Below are 18,785 nucleotides of genomic sequence, written 5' to 3'. Positions count from 1 at the left end.
TTTAACAATTTTGGTAATGGTAATGGTTTTATTTCATTTGAACATGCATCAGATTACCATTGAATGCATCACATAATCAGTTCCCAGTTCCACATGTCCGAAAGGAGTAGGAAGAAGCAAAGCTTATTAAATCCTACCCCTATATCTGGTACTTTTACAATCAGTAACTGTTACATTTGTTCACTTCCTGCTTTCCTAATATAGTTTAAGTTTTTTTTAAATTATTATTATTTTATTATTATTTTTTGTCACGTACCAAAGTACTCGGTGATATGAGCATCCAATGCCATAATGGGTACCATAGTAAGTATCAATATAGTGATATATATAGCACACTGACTGGTTCAAGACTCTTCATCCTTGTATTTAGCAAACATCGACTGCTACATTTGTTCACTTCCTGCTTTCCTAATATAATTTAATTTAATGTTTTTATCTATTTTTTTTATTTTTTGCATTAATTAAACATTTTCAACCATAACACACTACTACTAATTTTTAATATAATTTAATTTAATGTAGTTTTTTGAATTTAATTTTTTAAGTTTTTGCATTAATTAAACATTTTCAACCATAACACACTACTAATAATTTTTAATTTAATTTAATTTAATTTAATTTAATTTAATTTAATTTTTTTATTTTTTGCATTAATTAAACATTTTCAACCATAACACACTACTACTAATTTTTTATATAATTTAATTTAATGTAATTTTTTTAATTTAATTTAATTTAATTTTTGCATTAATTAAACATTTTCAACCATAACACACTACTACTAATTTTTAATTTAATTTAAACATCAACTGTTACATTTGTTCACTTCCTGCTTTCCTAATATAATTTAAGTTTTTTTTTAAACTTTATTAATTTAATTTAATTTAATTTAATTTAATTTAATTTAATTTAATTTAATTTAATTTAATTTAATTTTTTGCATTAATTAAACATTTTCAACCATAACACACTACTACTAAAATAGAAATACTGTATCGTATAAGGCATTCGTTATCTACTCTGGTTACTATGTGTCAGTAATGCTACTGTAATGTTCAGTGAGACACACAAGCACCAAGCCTGATTGCCGGAACAACGGCTTTTCCTACTAGATAACTATACTGTGTTCTTCTATGTTGATATTCTAACCTGTCTTTTCAGGTCATTACACTGCAATTGGAAAAAGTGACGGATATAAAAAAAAAAAAAATGTTCTGATTATGTGTCTTGATTCCGGCAGGATATTGAGTCTCTAATGTCAGAGGGAAATAAATCTCGCACAGTGGCCGCCACCAACATGAACGAAGAGAGCAGCCGATCTCATGCTGTGTTTAACATCACCCTCACACACACACTAATGGACCTGCAGTCAGGGGTGAGATAAAAACACATTTGGTCTATTCCAATTTGTCCTGGACTATCTGTATGGTTCACTCCAGACCAGCGGAGAGAAGGTAAGCAAACTGAGTCTGGTGGACCTGGCAGGAAGTGAGCGTGCGGCCAAGACCGGGGCAGCTGGTGAAAGACTGAAAGAAGGCAGCAACATCAACAAGTAAGAGGACTGAAAACCCCATCATATCATATCTACTTAGAAAGATACTTTTAAATTACTGCATGTCCCAGTCTCTTATCTTTGTGTTCTATCTCTCCCTATTCAGATCTCTAAGTACATTAGGTTTGGTTATCTCAGCCTTGGCCGACCAGGGTGCAGGGAAGAACAGGAACAAATTTGTTCCTTATAGGGACTCTGTGCTGACCTGGCTACTCAAGGTATTGAAAATCAGCATCAAAATATTTATGCCAGAAATATTCCATTTTAATTTTCATTTTTTGTAAAAATGCATTTTTGTAAAAGTTGGATTCTTTAAGGTTTCTTTAGTTCTAAATGTCCAAGTGTAGAGGCTGATATATTTCTCTGGTGGGCGTGGCCGTGTAGTCCCTTGTATTGAGACAATCTTTGGGGGAGAGATGCTAGCCTTCCCGATGTGTCTGTTCCGTTAGTCTTCTGTTGTCAGAGGTCGAGATCAAAACAGCTCTTTAGGTTCCGCCCTTCCAATGGATTGAGACAATCTTTGGGGGAGAAGTGTTATGACACTGTTATAAACAGATTAGAGATGACAGGGGGGCCCGTCTTCTCCTGGTATATTTTTGTGACAAAACAGCTCATCAGAGACCATACGTTCAGTGGAATGAGACAATCTTTGGGAAAGAGATGCTAGCCTTCCCGATGTGTCTGTTCCGTTAGTCTTCTGTTGTCAGAGGTCGAGATCAAAACAGCTCTTTAGGTTCCGCCCTTCTAATGGATTGAGACAATCTTTGGGGGAGAAGTGTTATGACACTGTTATAAACAGATTAGAGATGACAGGGGGGCCCGTCTTCTCCTGGTATATTTTTGTGACAAAACAGCTCATCAGAGACCATACGTTCAGTGGAATGAGACAATCTTTGGGAAAGAGATGCTAGCCTTCCTGGTGTGTGTCTCTTTCATCGGTCTTCTGTTGTCAGAGGTCAGGATCAAAACAGCTGTTTAGGTTCAGTCCTTCCAATGGATTGAGACAATCTTTGGGGGAGAGGTGTTAGGACACTGTTATAAACAGATGAGCGATGACAGGGGCCCGTTTTCTCCTGGTATATTTTTGTGACAAAACAGCTCATCAGAGACCATACTTTCAGTGGAATGAGACAATCTTTGGGGGAGAGATGCTCGCCTTCCTGATGTGTCTGTTCCGTTAGTCTTCTGTTGTCAGAGGTCGAGATCAAAACAGCTCTTTAGGTTCCGCCCTTCCAATGGATTGAGACAATCTTTGGGGGAGAGGTGCTAGGACACTCTTATAAGCAGATGAGAGATGACAGGGGCCCATCTTCTTCTGGTGTATTTTTGTGACAAAACAGCTCATCAGAGGCCATCCTTCCAGTGGAATGAGACAATCTTTGGGAGACATATGGTAAGGTGATGGTATAAAACTCCTCTGCTTAGATGGGAGGCAGAGAAGAAAGAGGTTATCTGCCACCGATAACCTCTTTGTCTGCTTCTAATTATGTTGTAACATCTCTCCATGGAAGATTGTCTCATTCCACTAACAAGCTATTTTGCCCAGCAATTGGGAATACAACCACCTCCACATAAATAGTGAGACTCTACACTTGACAGAAGCCTTTTGCATTAAAGGGTATTCTAGGCATGTACATATATGACCTCTAAACGTGATCACCGTGTACCTGCAGGACAGTTTGGGGGGTAACAGCCGCACCGCCATGGTAGCTACCATCAGCCCAGCCGCAGACAATTACGATGAGACGCTGTCCACCCTGCGTTACGCCGACCGCGCCAAAAGCATCGTGAACCACGCAGTTGTGAACGAAGACCCCAACGCCAGAATCATCAGAGAGCTGCGAGAGGAAGTGGAGAAGCTGAGGGAGCAGCTCACTGAAGCTGAGGTTTGTTTTGGTTTTTTTTTTAGACATAGACTTTCTTTATTGTCATTGCTCAATAACACAGCAGTGAAATGTCGTTGCCTGGCTCCCGTGTAATAATAAATAATAAATAATAATGTGGAGAATAAATAGATGACATCAAATATGAACAATGTACAGCGTAAACATTAATTTGTACAAATAATTTCAATAATTTAGAATAAATAACAATCATTTAAAGCAGGGATCTGTGAGACTGAGACTGAGACTGAGCCGCATCAGGTTTTTAAAAAAAAAACACATTTATTAAAAACAAAAAAAATTAAAAAACTTAGCTTTGGTTCCAATTTTCTACAATAAAAGCTCTGATAAAACATTCCACTGTTCTCATATATCTTAAATTTTTATTTTTCTACACAAGATGAAAAATAAATAAACAAGTCAAGAATAAAGAAAATCAATCAATCAGTAATAAATAAATATAATAATAATAATAATAATAATAATAATAATAATAAAACGTCAAATAATAAAAAGTCAGCTAGCGACCTAAACGGTAGCCGTCAAGTTATTTCCTTTAAACTTAAATCTCCAAAAACTTACCACTTCCACACGGATAGGGAGGATAACTATTAACAGTTATTTAACCTTTAACATGAACATGAATCAAACGTAATCATTTTTTCTGGGTACATGATACCATACAGCATCCATATCATACTAACATTAAACTTTCATATCAAGGCGGGGGCCTCAAAGTAGTGTCGTGCGGGCCACATTTGGCCCGCGGGCCGCGTGTTTGAGACCCCTGATTTAACATTTTGGTTGTGCGTATGGGCAGGTAGAGGGGCGTATTTGGCATTGAGCAGTGTGACGGCCGGGGGGGGGAAGTAGCTGTCTCTAAACCTGGTTGTTCTTTCAGTCGATGAAGGCCCCTGAGCTGAAGGAGAGACTGGAGGAGTCGGAGAAGCTGATCCAAGAGATGACTGTGACGTGGGAGGAGAAACTTAGGAAGACTGAAGCTATTGCACAAGTAAGAAATGCCCTGTAGAGCAATGTTTACCCAGACAGAATGTTATTGTTTTTCATATTTTCTCAAATGAAACTTTAGATTAATAATGTCCGGGTAATAAATGTACCATATTGGTTTCACGTAGGAGCGACAGAAGCAACTTGAAAGTTTGGGAATTTCGCTGCAGTCGTCCGGCATCAGAGTCGTGGATGACAAGTGCTTCCTGGTTAATCTGAATGCCGACCCTGCCCTCAACGAGCTGCTGGTCTACTACCTGAAGGTGCCAGATTCATACTCACGTACTGTACTAGTACTGTCTAGTGTGTACTTTATCACCGCTTTGTATGATTGACGCATATTCAGGAGCACACGCGTGTGGGTTCAGCCAAATCGCAGGACATCCAACTTTGTGGGATGGCCATCCAAGCCGAGCACTGCGTCATTGATATCACGCTCAACGACGGCGTGGTCATCACGCCTCACTGCAACGCTCGGTAAGTGCTTAGTTTTTTTTATTCATTTTCTACCGCTTATCCTCACGAGGGTCTCGCAGGGGGTGCTGGAGCCTATCCCAGCTGTCTTCGGGCGAGACTTTGTCTTCAACAAAATCAGGATATTTGTGGTATTACTCACAGAACAAAAATGCCCACTTTTCCTGATTTTTCCAGAATGCCTTTGATCTAATTCGATCAAAGGCATTCTGCAATTATCAACATTGGCACTTTCCAATGAGCCACATAGAGCCACATTGGGTGCTGGAGCCTATCCCAGCTGTCTTCAGGCGAGACAGTACACCCTGGACTGGTTGCCAGCCAATCACAGGGCACATATAGACAAACAACCATTCACACTCACATTCATACCTATGGACAATTTGGAGTGGCTAATTAACCTAGCATGTTTTTGGAATGTGGGAGGAAACCGGAGTACCCGGAGAAAACCCACGCATGCACGGGGAGAACATGCAAACTTGACAGAGAGATGGCCGATTGTGGAATCAAACTCGGATCTCCAAGTTGTGAGTCCCTTGCTCTAATCACTTGTCTGCCATGCAGCATAAAAACATCTTATTTTTTCTTATTATGTCTACTATATTTTGTAATATGAGTATAAAGTTCACTATAGGGGTGTTACTTCATGTCTAGAGGGCTCTAAAATTCATTCATTCATTTTCTACCGCTTATCCTCACGAGGGTCGCTGGTGCTTATCCCAGCTGTCTTCGGGCGAGAGGCGGGGTACACCCTGGATTGGTGGCCAGCCAATCACAGGGCACATATAGACAAACAACCATTCACACTCACATTCATACCTATGGACAATTTGGAGTGGCTAATTAACCTAGCATGTTTTTGGAATGTGGGAGGAAACCGGAGTACCCGGAGAAAACCCACGCATTCACGGGGAGAACATGCACACTCCACACAGAGATGTGGCCGAGGGTGGAATTGAACTCGGGTCTCCTAGTTGTGAGGCCTGCGCGCTAACCACATGACCGCCGTGCAGCCAAGTGCTCAGTTTTTCTTTCATTTAAAGACAAATAGGCATGTGAACTCACCATCATTTTTAAGCTATGGGAAAAATGTGGAATTCCAAACTTTTTAAATTTTCACACAAAATATGACATGATTTATTGACATTAAACAGAGCAGAACATATCCTATGAAAATGAAAATATACAGAATTGTTCCTTGTTCCCGATGTTTGATGAATACATTCTCTTGTCTTGTCTGAAGAACGTGGGTGAATGGTGCTGTCGTCACCAGTCCGGTGCAGCTTCATCACGGCGATCGCATCCTATGGGGGAACAACCACTTCTTCAGGTTAGACTTGGTGTGGATTGATGTGTTTTTGGGTAACGGTAATGGTTTTATTTCATTTGAACATGCATCAGATTACAATTGAATGCATCACATAATCAGTTCACAGTTCCACATGTCCAAAAGGAGTAGGAAGAAGCAAAGCTTATTAAATCCTACCCCTCCATCTGGTACTTTTACAATCAGTAACTGTTACATTTGTTCACTTCCTGCTTTCCTAATATAATTTTTTTAATTTTTAAAATATTATTTCATGATTTTTTTTTTCATTTTTATTTTATTTTTTGTCACGTACCAAAGTAGGAGGTGATATGAGCATCCAATACCATAATGGGTACCATAGTAAGTGTCAATATAATGATATATATATAGCACATTATGACTGGTTCAAGACTCTTCATCCTTGTATTTAGCAAACATCAACTGCTACATTTTGTTCACTTCCTGCTTTCCTAATATAATATATAAGTGTTTAATGTAATTTAATTTAATTTAATTTAATTTAATTTAATTTAATTTAATTTAATTTAATTTAATTTAATTTAATTTAATTTAATTTAATTTAATTTAATTTAATTTAATTTAATTTAATTTAATCATGACTGGTTCAAGACTCTTCATCCTTGTATTTAGCAAACATCAACTGCTTGTATTGTTTCTTGAATTGAATCAGCAAGTTGAAGTATTTGTGATTTTAGAAATAAGGAGTCGGTATGTTCTCTGTAGGCGGCATTATGAATTATCCTTACTGGCCTTTTTTGCTGTACATTTAGCGAGTGAAGATTGCTTTTATAGTTATTAGCCCATATTTCCACACAATAAGTAAAATATGGTAGAACCAGAGAGCAATAAAGAGTGTGGAGTGATTTCTGATTGACACTCTTTTGTTTTCCACAAATTAACAAATGTAGTTAATTATGGTTTTTTTTAATTTCTTTCCAAACCCACAGGATCAACCTGCCCAAGCATTTAGTCCATACTGGGAGCGAGGAGGAGGAGAGTGGGACTAGAATGAAGACCAGCTTAAGTACAGACCACCTGGAGGTGGACATCGATACATCTAGTGATGTCTCTAGTGAAGTCGGCTTTGAGTTCGCTCAGGCCGAAGTCATGATGAAAGGAATGTCCAGCAACGGTAAGTAATAGTTTTATTTTATTTTATTTTATTTTATTTTATTTTATTTTATTTTATTTTATTTTATTTTATTTTATTTTATTTTATTTTATTTTATTTTATTTTATTTTTATTTTTATTTTTTTTCCAAAATCTCTTCACCTTGCAGATCCCTTGCAGTCGGTGTTGCAGACCCTGGAGAGACAACACGAGGAGGAGAAACGCTGCGCCTTGGAGCGCCAGAGGCTGATGTACGAAGAGGAACTGCAGCAACTTCGCTTGCGGCTCAACCCTGAAAGATCTTTCCATTTCCTGGAAGTGTCAGGGTCTCCGCCCAACGCCGCTAACGTTAGCGGGACATCACCGGGTTCCCACAAACGCATGCGGCGATGGAGCGAAGACAGGTGAGATCTACTTTGGTTTTTAGTTCCATGGAGTTCTGTTCCTATGAGGGCATTGGAAGTGGACTATGGTGCATTCATGGACCGTACCGGCGAAAATGCATTATGAGTGGAGCATGTGGTTTACTTTTTACTTGTATTATCACATTTATAAATCATGACTGATTTTTTTGGTGCCTATTTGTGCAGTATTAGTAACTTATTATCTACATCAGGGGTCTCAAACTCAATTTACTTGGGGGGCCACTGGAGCTAGGGTCTGGGTGAGACTGGGCCATATCAGGTTTTTAAAAAAAAAAAACGCATTTAGTAAAAAAAAAAGAAAAATATACAAACCTTTTCAGTGCTTTGGTTCCGATTTTCTACAATAAAAGCTCTGATAAAACATTCCACTGTTCTCAAATATCTTAATTTTTATTTTTCTGCACAAAATAAGATGAAAAATAAATAAATCAAGAACAAAGAAAATCAATCAATCAGTAATAAATAAATATAATAATAATAATAAAACAGCAAATAATAAAAATTTAAGAAACCACATATAGTTGGTGGGTAGACAAATTATTTTTTTCAGATTAAAATGAACAAAGCATTATTAGAGCCCTGTAGACATGACAAAACACGACTATAGTCACATTTATACTCTTTTTATTTACAACATATTGCACAACTGCAGGGTCTTGAGACACATGCTAACTCGCAAACTAGAGAGCTAGCGACCTAAACGGTAGCCTCCAAGTTATTTCCTTTCAACTTAAATAGCCAAAAACTTACCACTTCCACACGGATAGGGAGGATAACTATTAACAGTTATTTAACCTTTAACATGAACATGAATCAAACGTAATCATTTTTTCCGGGTACATGATACCATACAGCATCCATATCAAACTTGCGCGGGGCCGCACTAACATTAAACTTTCATATCAAGGCGGGGGCCTCAAACTAGTGTCCTGCGGGCCACATTTGGCCCCGCGGGCCGCGTGTTTGAGACCCCTAACCTAAACTGTAGCCTTCAAGTTATTTCCTTTAAACTTAAAAAAGCCAAAAACTTACCACTTCCACACGGATAGGGAGGATAACTATTAACAGTTATTTAACCTTTAACATGAACATTAATCAAAAGTAATAATTTTTTCTGGGTACATGATACCATACAGCATCCATATCAAACTAACATTAAACGTTCATACCAAGGCGGGGGCCTCAAACTAGTGTCCTGCGGGCCACATTTGGCCCCGCGGGCCGCGTGTTTGAGACCCCTAACCTAAACTGTAGCCTTCAAGTTATTTCCTTTAAACTTAAAAAAGCCAAAAACTTACCACTTCCACACGGATAGGGAGGATAACTATTAACAGTTATTTAACCTTTAACATGAACATTAATCAAACGTAATCATTTTTTCTGGGTACATGATACCATACAGCATCCATATCAAACTAACATTAAACTTTCATACCAAGGCGGGGGTCTCAAACTAGTGTCCTGCGGGCCACATTTGGCCCCGCGGGACGCGTGTTTGAGACCCCTGACCTAAACGGTAGCCTTCAAGTTATTTCCTTTAAACTTAAAAAAGGCAAAAACTTACCACTTCCACACAGATAGGGAGGATAACTATTAACAGTCATTTAACCTTTAACATGAACATTAATCAAACGTAATAATTTTTTCTGGGTACATGATACCATACAGCATCCATATCAAACTAACATTAAACTTTCATACCAAGGCGGGGGTCTCAAACTAGTGTCCTGCGGGCCACATTTGGCCCCGCGGGCCACGTGTTTGAGACCCCTGATCTACATAAACATGGAAACAAAGTGACTGCCTGTATCTGTATGTGATTTTTATATGTTTTTATTTTTTGCCATTTATTGTACGTACTCTACGTTTTTGTCATCAAGAGAGGCGATGATTACTCGAAGCCTTCGCCGTCTCAAGGAGCAGATCGTTCGCGCCAACCTCTTGGCTCAGGAGGCCTGTTTTATTACAGAGGAGCTCAACAAGAGAACCGAGTACATGGTCACTTTGCAGATACCTGCCGCCAATCTGGATGCTAACAGGAAGGTCAGGAGGAACAAAACACAAAATACTTGCAACCCAAAGTTGCGTGTCCACATCAAGTTCTCCGTCTTGTCCCGTAGCGTGACATGGTGCTGAGCGAGCCAGCCATTCAAGTACGCCGCAAAGGGAAAGGGAAGCAGATCTGGGCGATGGAGAAGATGGAGAATCGTCTGGTGGACATGAGGGAGCTCTACCAGGAGTGGAAGGACTTTGATGAAGATAATGCTGTAACTCCATCATCCTGCTTTCCCAGAAATGATACGATCTTCACACACAAAAAATAATAATATTAAAGACTCTCTTTTCTATTTTTATACAGGTCATGCGGTCTTATTTCAAACGGGCTGACCCTTTTTTTGACGAGCAAGAGAACCACAGTCTGATTGGGGTGGCCAACGTTTTCCTGGCATGTTTGTTCTACGACGTCAAACTGCAGTATGCCGTTCCCATCATCAACCAGAAGGGAGAGGTAGGACAATAACTTCATAATAATAATGAACCTCATTCACAAATAGGCAAACAACCATTCACACTCACATTCATACCTATGGACAATTTGGAGTCGCTAATTAACCTAGCATGTTTTTTGGAATGTGGGAGGAAAAACTGAATACCCGGAGAAAACCCACGCATGAACATGAACATGAAAATTCCACACAGAGATGGCCGAGGATGGAATTGAACTCGGGTCTTCTAGCTGCGAGGCCCTCGCGCTAAACACACGACCGCCATGCAGCATAAAAACATCTTATTTTCTCTTATTATGTCTACTATATTGAGTAATATGAGTATAAAGTTCACTATCGAACCCTGGTCTGCGCGCTAACCACTCATAGTAGGATTATTATTGCAATATTTTGTTGGTTAGGACCTTCTAAATACAGGTTTTAATATTATTAGAGCCCTCCAGACGTGAAATAACACCCCTATAGTCACATTTACTGTGTGGCCTGCGCGCTGATTGTGATATTAAAATGTTTAAATCTTTGCAAACTCCACACAAAGATGGCCGAGGGTGGAATCGAACTCGGGTCTCCTAGCTGTGAGGCCCTCGTGCTAATCACTCGACCGCCATGCAGCGTAAAAACATCTTATTTTGTCTCATTATGTCTACTGTATTGGGTAATATGAGTATAAAGATTACTATAGGGGTGTTACTTCATGTCTAGAGGGCTCTAAAATTCATTCATTCATTTATTTTGTACTGCTTATCCTCACGATGGTCACGGGGGTGTGCTGGAGCCTATCCCAGCTGTCTTCATGCGAGAGGCGGGGTACACCCTGGACTGGTGGCCAGCCAATCACAGGGCACATATAGACAAACAACCATTCACACTCACATTCATACCTATGGACAATTTGGAGTCGCTAATTAACCTAGCATGTTTTTGGAATGTGGGAGGAAACCGGAGTACCCGGAGAAAAACCCACGCATGCACGGGGAGAACATGCAAATTCCACACAGAGATGGCCGAGGGTGGAATCGAACTAGGGTCTTCTAGCTGTGAGGCCCTTGTGCTAATCACTCGTCCGCCATGCAGCGTAAAAACATCTTATTTTGTCTCATTATGTCTATACTATATTAGGTAATATGAGTATAAAGTTTACTATAGGGGTGTTACTTCATGTCTAGAGGGCTCTAAAATTAATTAATTCATTCATTTTCTACCGCTTATCCTCACGATGGTTGGTTATTTCTTTTTCTCTACTGTAAAGCTTCTTTGAGTACTCTGAAAAGCGCTATACAAATAAAATGTATTATTATTTATTTTATGTTTATTTTATGTTTTCTCTAATAGCGAGAATCTATGATAAATTCTGTCTTGTCAGTGGTCTCGGTGGAGCATCCCTAATATCTGTATGTTTTAGGTGGCGGGTCGGCTTCATGTGGAGATGTGGCGAGGAACCGAAGGCTCAGACAAAGAAGGTTCCCAGCAGAGTATCGCCGATGGCGATGCACAGGAACGTAAACTGAACTGTGCGGTGAGTACATAGAACGCTTTGGTTTTAGTTTTTGAAGGCCCAAATAAAATAATCCTTTTCATATTCTGCTCTGTTGTCCTATCAGGTGAAAATTCTCCAGGCCACTGGTCTTCCTCGTCACCTGTCCAACTTCGTCTTCTGTCAGTATCACTTTTGGGGTCAAAAGGAGCCGATATTCATTGCTCCGGAAATGGCATCATCCGCCTCGCCAGCTGACTCCAGGGACCCTCAATGCACGGTTGTTTTTGATAGCTGCAAGGTATCACGTTCTGGACAGTTTCATGGAATAATATGACTAACTAAACACTAGCCACGTAGCCATGTATACCATTGCTTTCGGAAAGATTCCATCCGGAAAGAGAAAAACTCCTCATGTAAACGTGGCTGTAGTTAACTTCTTACTTTTGGTGTCTTTTAGGAATTGTCGGTGCCCGTGTCGGAGGACTTCCTGGAGTATTTGTCAGAGGGTGCGGTGGCTATTGAGGTGTACGGTCACAAGCAGGCCAACCATCGGCGTAACCTCGCCCTGTGGGACCTGGGTGTGATTCAGGCCAAGACCCGTTCACTCAGAGAGAGGTGAATAAAAAGAAAGATATTAAAATACACATAATAAATAAAACAACAAATGTAAAAAAACAAATGTGGTCATGTAAAGATAATAATTTTACAAGAATAACATAATATTATGAGGAAAAATGTCATTTTATGGTAATGGTTTTATTTCATTTGAACATGCATCAGATTACAATTGAATGCATCACATAATCAGTTCCCAGTTCCACATGTCCGAAAGGAGTAGGAAGAAGCAAAGCTTATTAAATCCTACCCCTCCATCTGGTACTTTTACAATCGGTAACTGTTACATTTGTTCACTTCCTGCTTTCCTAATATAATTTAAGTTTAAATTTTTTTTTTTTAATTAAAATATTTTTTTTATTTCATTTTTGTCACATACCGAAGTACGAGGTGATATGATATACGTATATTATTACCATAGGTGATATATATTGTCACCATGAAGTAGAAAAAAGTCATGTTTTTAATGTTAAAACCAAATAAATAAAGTTGTAATTTTTGAAAATTAGGTTGCCAAAAAAAGTTGTAATATTCCAAGAATAAAGGAAAAATAATTAATAATGATGGGGAAAAAAGTCATAATTACAAAAAAGTAAATTTACAAGAAGAATCTTGAAATAAATTAAAAAAAACAGCAGAAATTTGAAAAAAAAATAAATAAAGTTGTAATTTTTGAAAATTAGGTTGCCAAAAAAGTTGTAATATTCCAAGAATAAAGGAAAAATAACAATTATGGGAATAAAGTCATAATTACAAAAAGTAAATTTACAAGAATATCCTTGAAATATATATATTTTTAAAAACAGCAGAAATTTGAAAAAAAGATTATTAAAATCTAAAATTTATGATGTATTGTTTTTGTGTCATTTTTCCTCGCCAGGTGGAGCGAGGTGACTCGCCGGCTGGAGTTGTGGGTTCAGCTGATGGAGCTGAACGACGCGGGCCAGTTTGTACCCGTAGAGGTTCTTCCTGCGAAGGACGTACGCACTGGTGGAGTCTTTCAGCTAAGACAAGTATGTTGGACTTGAAAAGGAAATTAGCTCATGGCTAGCTTATTGTGCTAGCTTATTTTTTTTTTTTTAACCATGCCATCCAGGGTCAGTCCCGTCGGGTTCAGGTGGGGGTCTGCTCTGTGCCAGACTCTGGTACGATGCCCCTTATCTCCAGCTCCATCCTTTCTGTGTCTATCGGCGACGTCAAGGTCCAAAATACACCAAAAGGAAAGGACTCACAGTTGGTAAGTGGAAGGGATTTTATTATTAGTGCAGTGTTTTTTTAACATGTTTGCCATGTGAAAATAATAATAATAATAATTACCCCTCCAAAAATAACACTGTGACTGCCCATTCTGATTTAAATAGCAATGTGTCTTATTTATATAAAGTTATATTTATATATAATATTTATAATTTATTTTATATAAATTATATTTATATTTAATTATATTTATATATAAATTATTTTTATATTTAATCATTTATTTTTATATATACATTTATTTATATGTCAAACAGCATAAGGCTAAAAATAACTAATTATACAAAATAAATAATTATAATTAAAATAAATATTAATAGTATAAATGTATTAAATAATATAATTAACAAATAATAATACATAAATTAAAATATTAAATAATACTAATAATATAAATATCAAAATAAATAATTACCTAAAAATGTCATTCAATACTTCGCTACAAGAGAGGAGAAATATGATCTCAGGGAAGAAGTACAGTTGAAACACTTTTATGCTAGGACTACGTTAAAAAGCCATAGCCATGACAGTTACTATGGTAACCATTATGTCATTGTATGGTCATATCACCTCGTACTTCAGTACGGGACAAAATTAAAATAAAAAACTTAAACTATATTAGGAAAGCAGGAAGTGAACAAATGTAACAGTTAGTGATTGTAAAAGTACCAGATGGAGGGGAAGGATTTAATAAGCTTTGCTTCTTCCTACTCCTTTCGGACATGTGGAACTGTGAACTGATTATGTGATGCATTCAATTGTAATCTGATGCATGTTCAAATGAAATAAAACCATTACCATATCAAAATATCATTTAAAAAAAATCCTCTATTTCCAGATTATGGCTGAAGAAATGGACAGCTACCAAGTAAGTACTCAATCAGAGTATGATTATATCTCATCGCTAAACTCCTATAGTATATTTTTTGTGTTTAAAGGAAGTAGATTTGGAGAGGATGAGGAAACAGTGGCTCACCACTCTGACGCAGAGACAGGAATATCTGGACCAGCAGTTACAGAAAATAGTCTCCAAACCAGGTACAAATATTTATATTGAAAACAAACAACCATTCACACTCACATTCATACCTATGGACAATTTGGAGTGGCTAATTAACCTAGCATGTTTTTGGAATGCGGGAGGAAACCGGAGTACCCGGAGAAAACCCACGCATGCACGGGGAGAACATGCAAACTCAACACAGAGATGGCCGAGGGTGGAATCGAACTTAGGTCTCCTAGCTGTGAGGCCCTCGTGCTAATCACTCGTCCACCAAGTAGCATAAAAACAACTTATTTTCTCTTATTATGTCTACTATATTGGGTAATATGAGTATAAAGTTTACTATAGGGGTGTTACTTCATGTCTAGAGGGCTCTAAAATTCATTCATTTTCTACTGCTTATCCTCACGATGGTCGCAGGGGTGCTGGAGCCTATCCCAGCTGTCTTCATGCGAGAGGCGGGGTACACCCTGGACTGGTGGCCAGCCAATCACAGGGCACATATAGACAAACAACCATTCACACTCACATTCATACCTATGGACAATTTGGAGTGGCTAATTAACCTAGCATGTTTTTGGAATGTGGGAGGAAACCGGAGTACCCGGAGAAAACCCACGCATGCACGGGGAGAACATGCAAACTCCACACAGAGATGGCCGATTGTGGAATCAAACTCGGGTCTCCTAGTTGTGAGTCCCTCGCGCTAATCACTCGTCCGCCATGCAGCATAAAAACATCATATTTTCTCTTATTATGTCTAATATATTGGGTAATATGAGTATAAAGTTCACTATAGGGGTGTTACTTCATGTCTAGAGGGCTCTAAAATTCATTCATTCATTCATTCATTTTCTACCGCTTACACCCTGGACTGGTGGCCAGCCAATCACAGGGCACATATAGACAAACAACCATTCACACTCACATTCATACCTATGGACAATTTGGAGTCGCTAATTAGCCTAGCATGTTTTTGGAATGTGGGAGGAAACCGGAGTACCCGGAGGAAACCCAGGGGGGAGATCATACAAACTCCACACGGAGATTGCTGAGGGTGGAATTGAACCCCGGTCTGAGTCAGTCTTTTTTTTTTTTTAATCTGAGGCATATATACTCATTTTATATTAATATGCAACCGGGACACCTCTAAAAAATAGATTTTTTTTTTTAACCCAGAGTGTGTCAGGAGAAATATAACTTTCATCTTTCGTTTTTCATTATTGATATGAGGAATATGTGCCATCTCTCTGCAACTTGTACCCGCAGGATAAGAAGTATACATAATGGAGGAATATTGTGTATTATTGATTGTTTGGAAGCGTTGTAGTGTCTACTCAGGTAGTATAAGGAATAAAGACTGTAAATACTACAAATGCTGGATATCGGCTTACTTATACAAACGTTGTCCCATGTGTTTATTTGTCTTTTAGATAAATCTGAGGACGATTTGGAGCGGGAATCCCAGCTCCTGGAATGTCGTCTGACGCTCACTGAAGAGCGCAATGCCGTTTTGGTGCCGTCAGCAGGCAGCGGCATTCCCGGAGCGCCGGTTGAAAGGTTTGTGCTATAATGAATGAAACGCCCTGTTACACCCGCAAACGTAATAATACAAATCTGCAGCTTTGAAAGTAATAATCCCATAAAAGTAATAAATTTCCCACAAACGTAATAAAATTTGCCTACTGCAAACGTAATACTGAATTTCCTGCATTATTACATATTGCATATAATTACATATATTATTACATTACGTCTATATTACATATATATTATTACTACAATTATTACATATGTTGGAAAGTGAAAAACTGTAAATGTAATAACTTCCCATAAAATAATGATCTTTGTGGTTGTTGTTGTTTATTTGTACTTTCTTCTTTTAATGAGGGAGAAGGTGATTTTTAACAAAAATTCTTTTTTTTTTGTGGAAAAAATATTATTCAAAGAGGATCATTTGAATACATTAAATGAATATTTAATTATTAAATTATAATTTATTTTAAATTAAAAAAGATAACATAATTGTGATTATTATTACTATTATAATCAAAGAAATAATCAAAAGAAATAATAAAATATAATAATAATAGTAATGATCAATTATGCAATTATCACAATTATATTATCTTTTTTTATTTTAAATAAATTATAATTTAATAATTAAATATTCCTTCAATGTATTCAAATGATACTCTTTGAATAATATTTTTTCCACAAAAAAAAAGAACATTATTTTGTCTCATATTACTTTTGTGGGTAGTTATTATATTTACAGTTTTTCACTTTCCCACATATGTAATAATTTAATTTCCTAAATTCAGTATTCCGTTTGCAGTAGGCAAATTTTATTACATTTGTGGGAAATTTATTACATTTGCAGGATTATTACATTCAAAGCTGCAGATTTGTATTTATTACGTTTGCGGGTGTAACACCCCCTCGGGTCATCTGTATCATTTATTCAGTGGAGCAATGACATGGTTTCCCCCCCCCCCACAGAGTCCCTGTTCCTGGAATGGAAACACACATTCCTGTCCTGTTCCTGGATCTTAGTGGTATTTTATCCTGAATCTAACATCAACAGGTTTGTCTAATTAAATCATAAATGGAGCTCTGTTTTTTTTTTTTTTTTTTAATTGGGCTGCAGCGGATGATTTCCAGTCCAGCCTTTCAGCCCCTCTCGGCGGGGGGCTAGATGCGTACCTTGGCGAGGAATACGAAGACGACTTCTTTGACCTTCACATTGTCAAACATTACGATTCAGAGGTAAGGTGACTTTAAGATAAAGGGAATATTGTTCCAGTTGGTGCCAGTTGCTGGCCATAAGTTTTTTTTTTTTTTTTTTTTTGGGAGGAAAAAGGAAACAAAATAATACTCTCTTTGGGTGCAAAACCAAAAATAAAAAAAAAACCCTGTAAAGGTCAGAAAACATGCATCAATATTGTCACAAAATTATAAATAAATTATAAATATGAAGCAAAATTCGATACACTTTCAGGCGCCAATGCAATTTTCTGTGTCGCCAATAAGGTGCCAAGTGGCTTAAACTGCCTCCCAACTGGCTCGTGGTGGCCTGTAACGGCGGCAAAAATTGAGTTTGGTGGCAAGAAAAATTTCAAAAATGTTTAAAATTTTTGTGTCACAAAAAATCCGCCTATTGGAATCCACTGGAATGTAATGGCGCGAGCCAAGTTGCGCCAATGATGCTAGAAGTCCACTGGGCCGGTCCCAGTTGGTGCCAAAGATTATGTGATTGGTGCGTAGTGGCAACATGCTGAGTGAACATTAATTCGCCGCCACTACACGCCGATCACATAATCTTTGGCACCAACTGGCACCAACCGGCGCCGGCCCATTGGACTCCCGGCATAACCGCTAATGTTTTCATTCACATCACGTCCTATTGTGGTCTAGGTGAAAGTGGAGGCGTCCTGGGACTCAACAGTTCACGAGTGTCCCCAGCTCAGTCGCGTGGCGTCCGGCGAGCACCGAGTCTACCTGACGATCCGCGTTGTGGTGGAGCTAAGCCACCCCGCCCACATGCAGCTGGTCCTCAGGAAACGCGTCTGCGTTAATGTCGCCGGGAGGCAGGCGAGTGGACGCAGCCACTAACCTGTTTGACCTTGCTTATAAATAAACCCATTATAATGGGACTGTAGCTTGTCGCTCGTCAATTGCGCTCATTTGAGCGTGTTGATCCGTTCTAAGAAGCGCTACTTTTATGTTTGCGATGCAGGGTTTTGCCCAGAGTTTGCTAAAGAGGATGTCCCAGCGCAGCCTCATCCCAGGATGTGGCGTCACCTTTGAAATCGTCTCAAACATACCAGGAGTAAGTACATACATAAGTACATAAGTACATAGTTCATAAGCACAGAGCAAACAACTGCAATGTATACTCGGGATCGGATGAATGAATTTTAGAGCCCTCTAAGCATGAAGTAACACCCCTATAGTGAACTTTATACTCATATTACCCAATATAGTAGACATAATAAGAGAAAATAAGATGTTTTTACGCTGCATGGCGGACGAGTGATTAGTGCGAGGGACTCACAACTAGGAGACCCGAGTTTGATTCCACAATCGGCCATCTCTGTGTGGAGTTTGCATGTTCTCCCCGTGCATGCGTGGGTTTTCTCC

At 38.4% G+C, this 18,785-nt stretch overlaps 1 protein-coding gene across 4 annotated transcripts in view; it reads left to right on the top strand.

The window, feature by feature from the left end:
• LOC131129288 (kinesin-like protein KIF13B) overlaps nucleotides 1-18,785 on the top strand; it is a 44,894-nt gene that overhangs the window by 9,151 nt on the left and 16,958 nt on the right. For all 4 annotated transcript variants that reach the window (XM_058072919.2, XM_058072825.2, XM_078794475.1 and 1 more), the window contains exons 9-33: nucleotides 1,241-1,375; nucleotides 1,440-1,552; nucleotides 1,659-1,770; nucleotides 3,226-3,438; nucleotides 4,337-4,447; nucleotides 4,572-4,706; nucleotides 4,790-4,920; nucleotides 6,161-6,247; nucleotides 7,195-7,379; nucleotides 7,528-7,762; nucleotides 9,664-9,826; nucleotides 9,904-10,050; nucleotides 10,143-10,292; nucleotides 11,693-11,806; nucleotides 11,892-12,065; nucleotides 12,225-12,382; nucleotides 13,263-13,395; nucleotides 13,479-13,619; nucleotides 14,478-14,507; nucleotides 14,578-14,677; nucleotides 16,076-16,202; nucleotides 17,145-17,200; nucleotides 17,293-17,411; nucleotides 18,060-18,236; nucleotides 18,382-18,474. In XM_058072919.2, the coding sequence (XP_057928902.2) occupies nucleotides 1,241-1,375; nucleotides 1,440-1,552; nucleotides 1,659-1,770; nucleotides 3,226-3,438; nucleotides 4,337-4,447; nucleotides 4,572-4,706; nucleotides 4,790-4,920; nucleotides 6,161-6,247; nucleotides 7,195-7,379; nucleotides 7,528-7,762; nucleotides 9,664-9,826; nucleotides 9,904-10,050; nucleotides 10,143-10,292; nucleotides 11,693-11,806; nucleotides 11,892-12,065; nucleotides 12,225-12,382; nucleotides 13,263-13,395; nucleotides 13,479-13,619; nucleotides 14,478-14,507; nucleotides 14,578-14,677; nucleotides 16,076-16,202; nucleotides 17,145-17,200; nucleotides 17,293-17,411; nucleotides 18,060-18,236; nucleotides 18,382-18,474 (3,339 nt within the window). The remainder of the gene's footprint in view (nucleotides 1-1,240; nucleotides 1,376-1,439; nucleotides 1,553-1,658; nucleotides 1,771-3,225; nucleotides 3,439-4,336; nucleotides 4,448-4,571; nucleotides 4,707-4,789; nucleotides 4,921-6,160; nucleotides 6,248-7,194; nucleotides 7,380-7,527; nucleotides 7,763-9,663; nucleotides 9,827-9,903; nucleotides 10,051-10,142; nucleotides 10,293-11,692; nucleotides 11,807-11,891; nucleotides 12,066-12,224; nucleotides 12,383-13,262; nucleotides 13,396-13,478; nucleotides 13,620-14,477; nucleotides 14,508-14,577; nucleotides 14,678-16,075; nucleotides 16,203-17,144; nucleotides 17,201-17,292; nucleotides 17,412-18,059; nucleotides 18,237-18,381; nucleotides 18,475-18,785) is intronic.

Source organism: Doryrhamphus excisus, linkage group LG11 (assembly GCF_037039965.1).
Source record: "Doryrhamphus excisus strain RoL-2023G ecotype Guam linkage group LG11, RoL_Dexc_Guam_v1.1, whole genome shotgun sequence".
Lineage (NCBI taxonomy): Eukaryota > Metazoa > Chordata > Actinopteri > Syngnathiformes > Syngnathidae > Doryrhamphus > Doryrhamphus excisus.
Note: the sequence above shows the minus strand (reverse complement) of the source record. Positions and strands in the feature narration are given on the sequence as shown.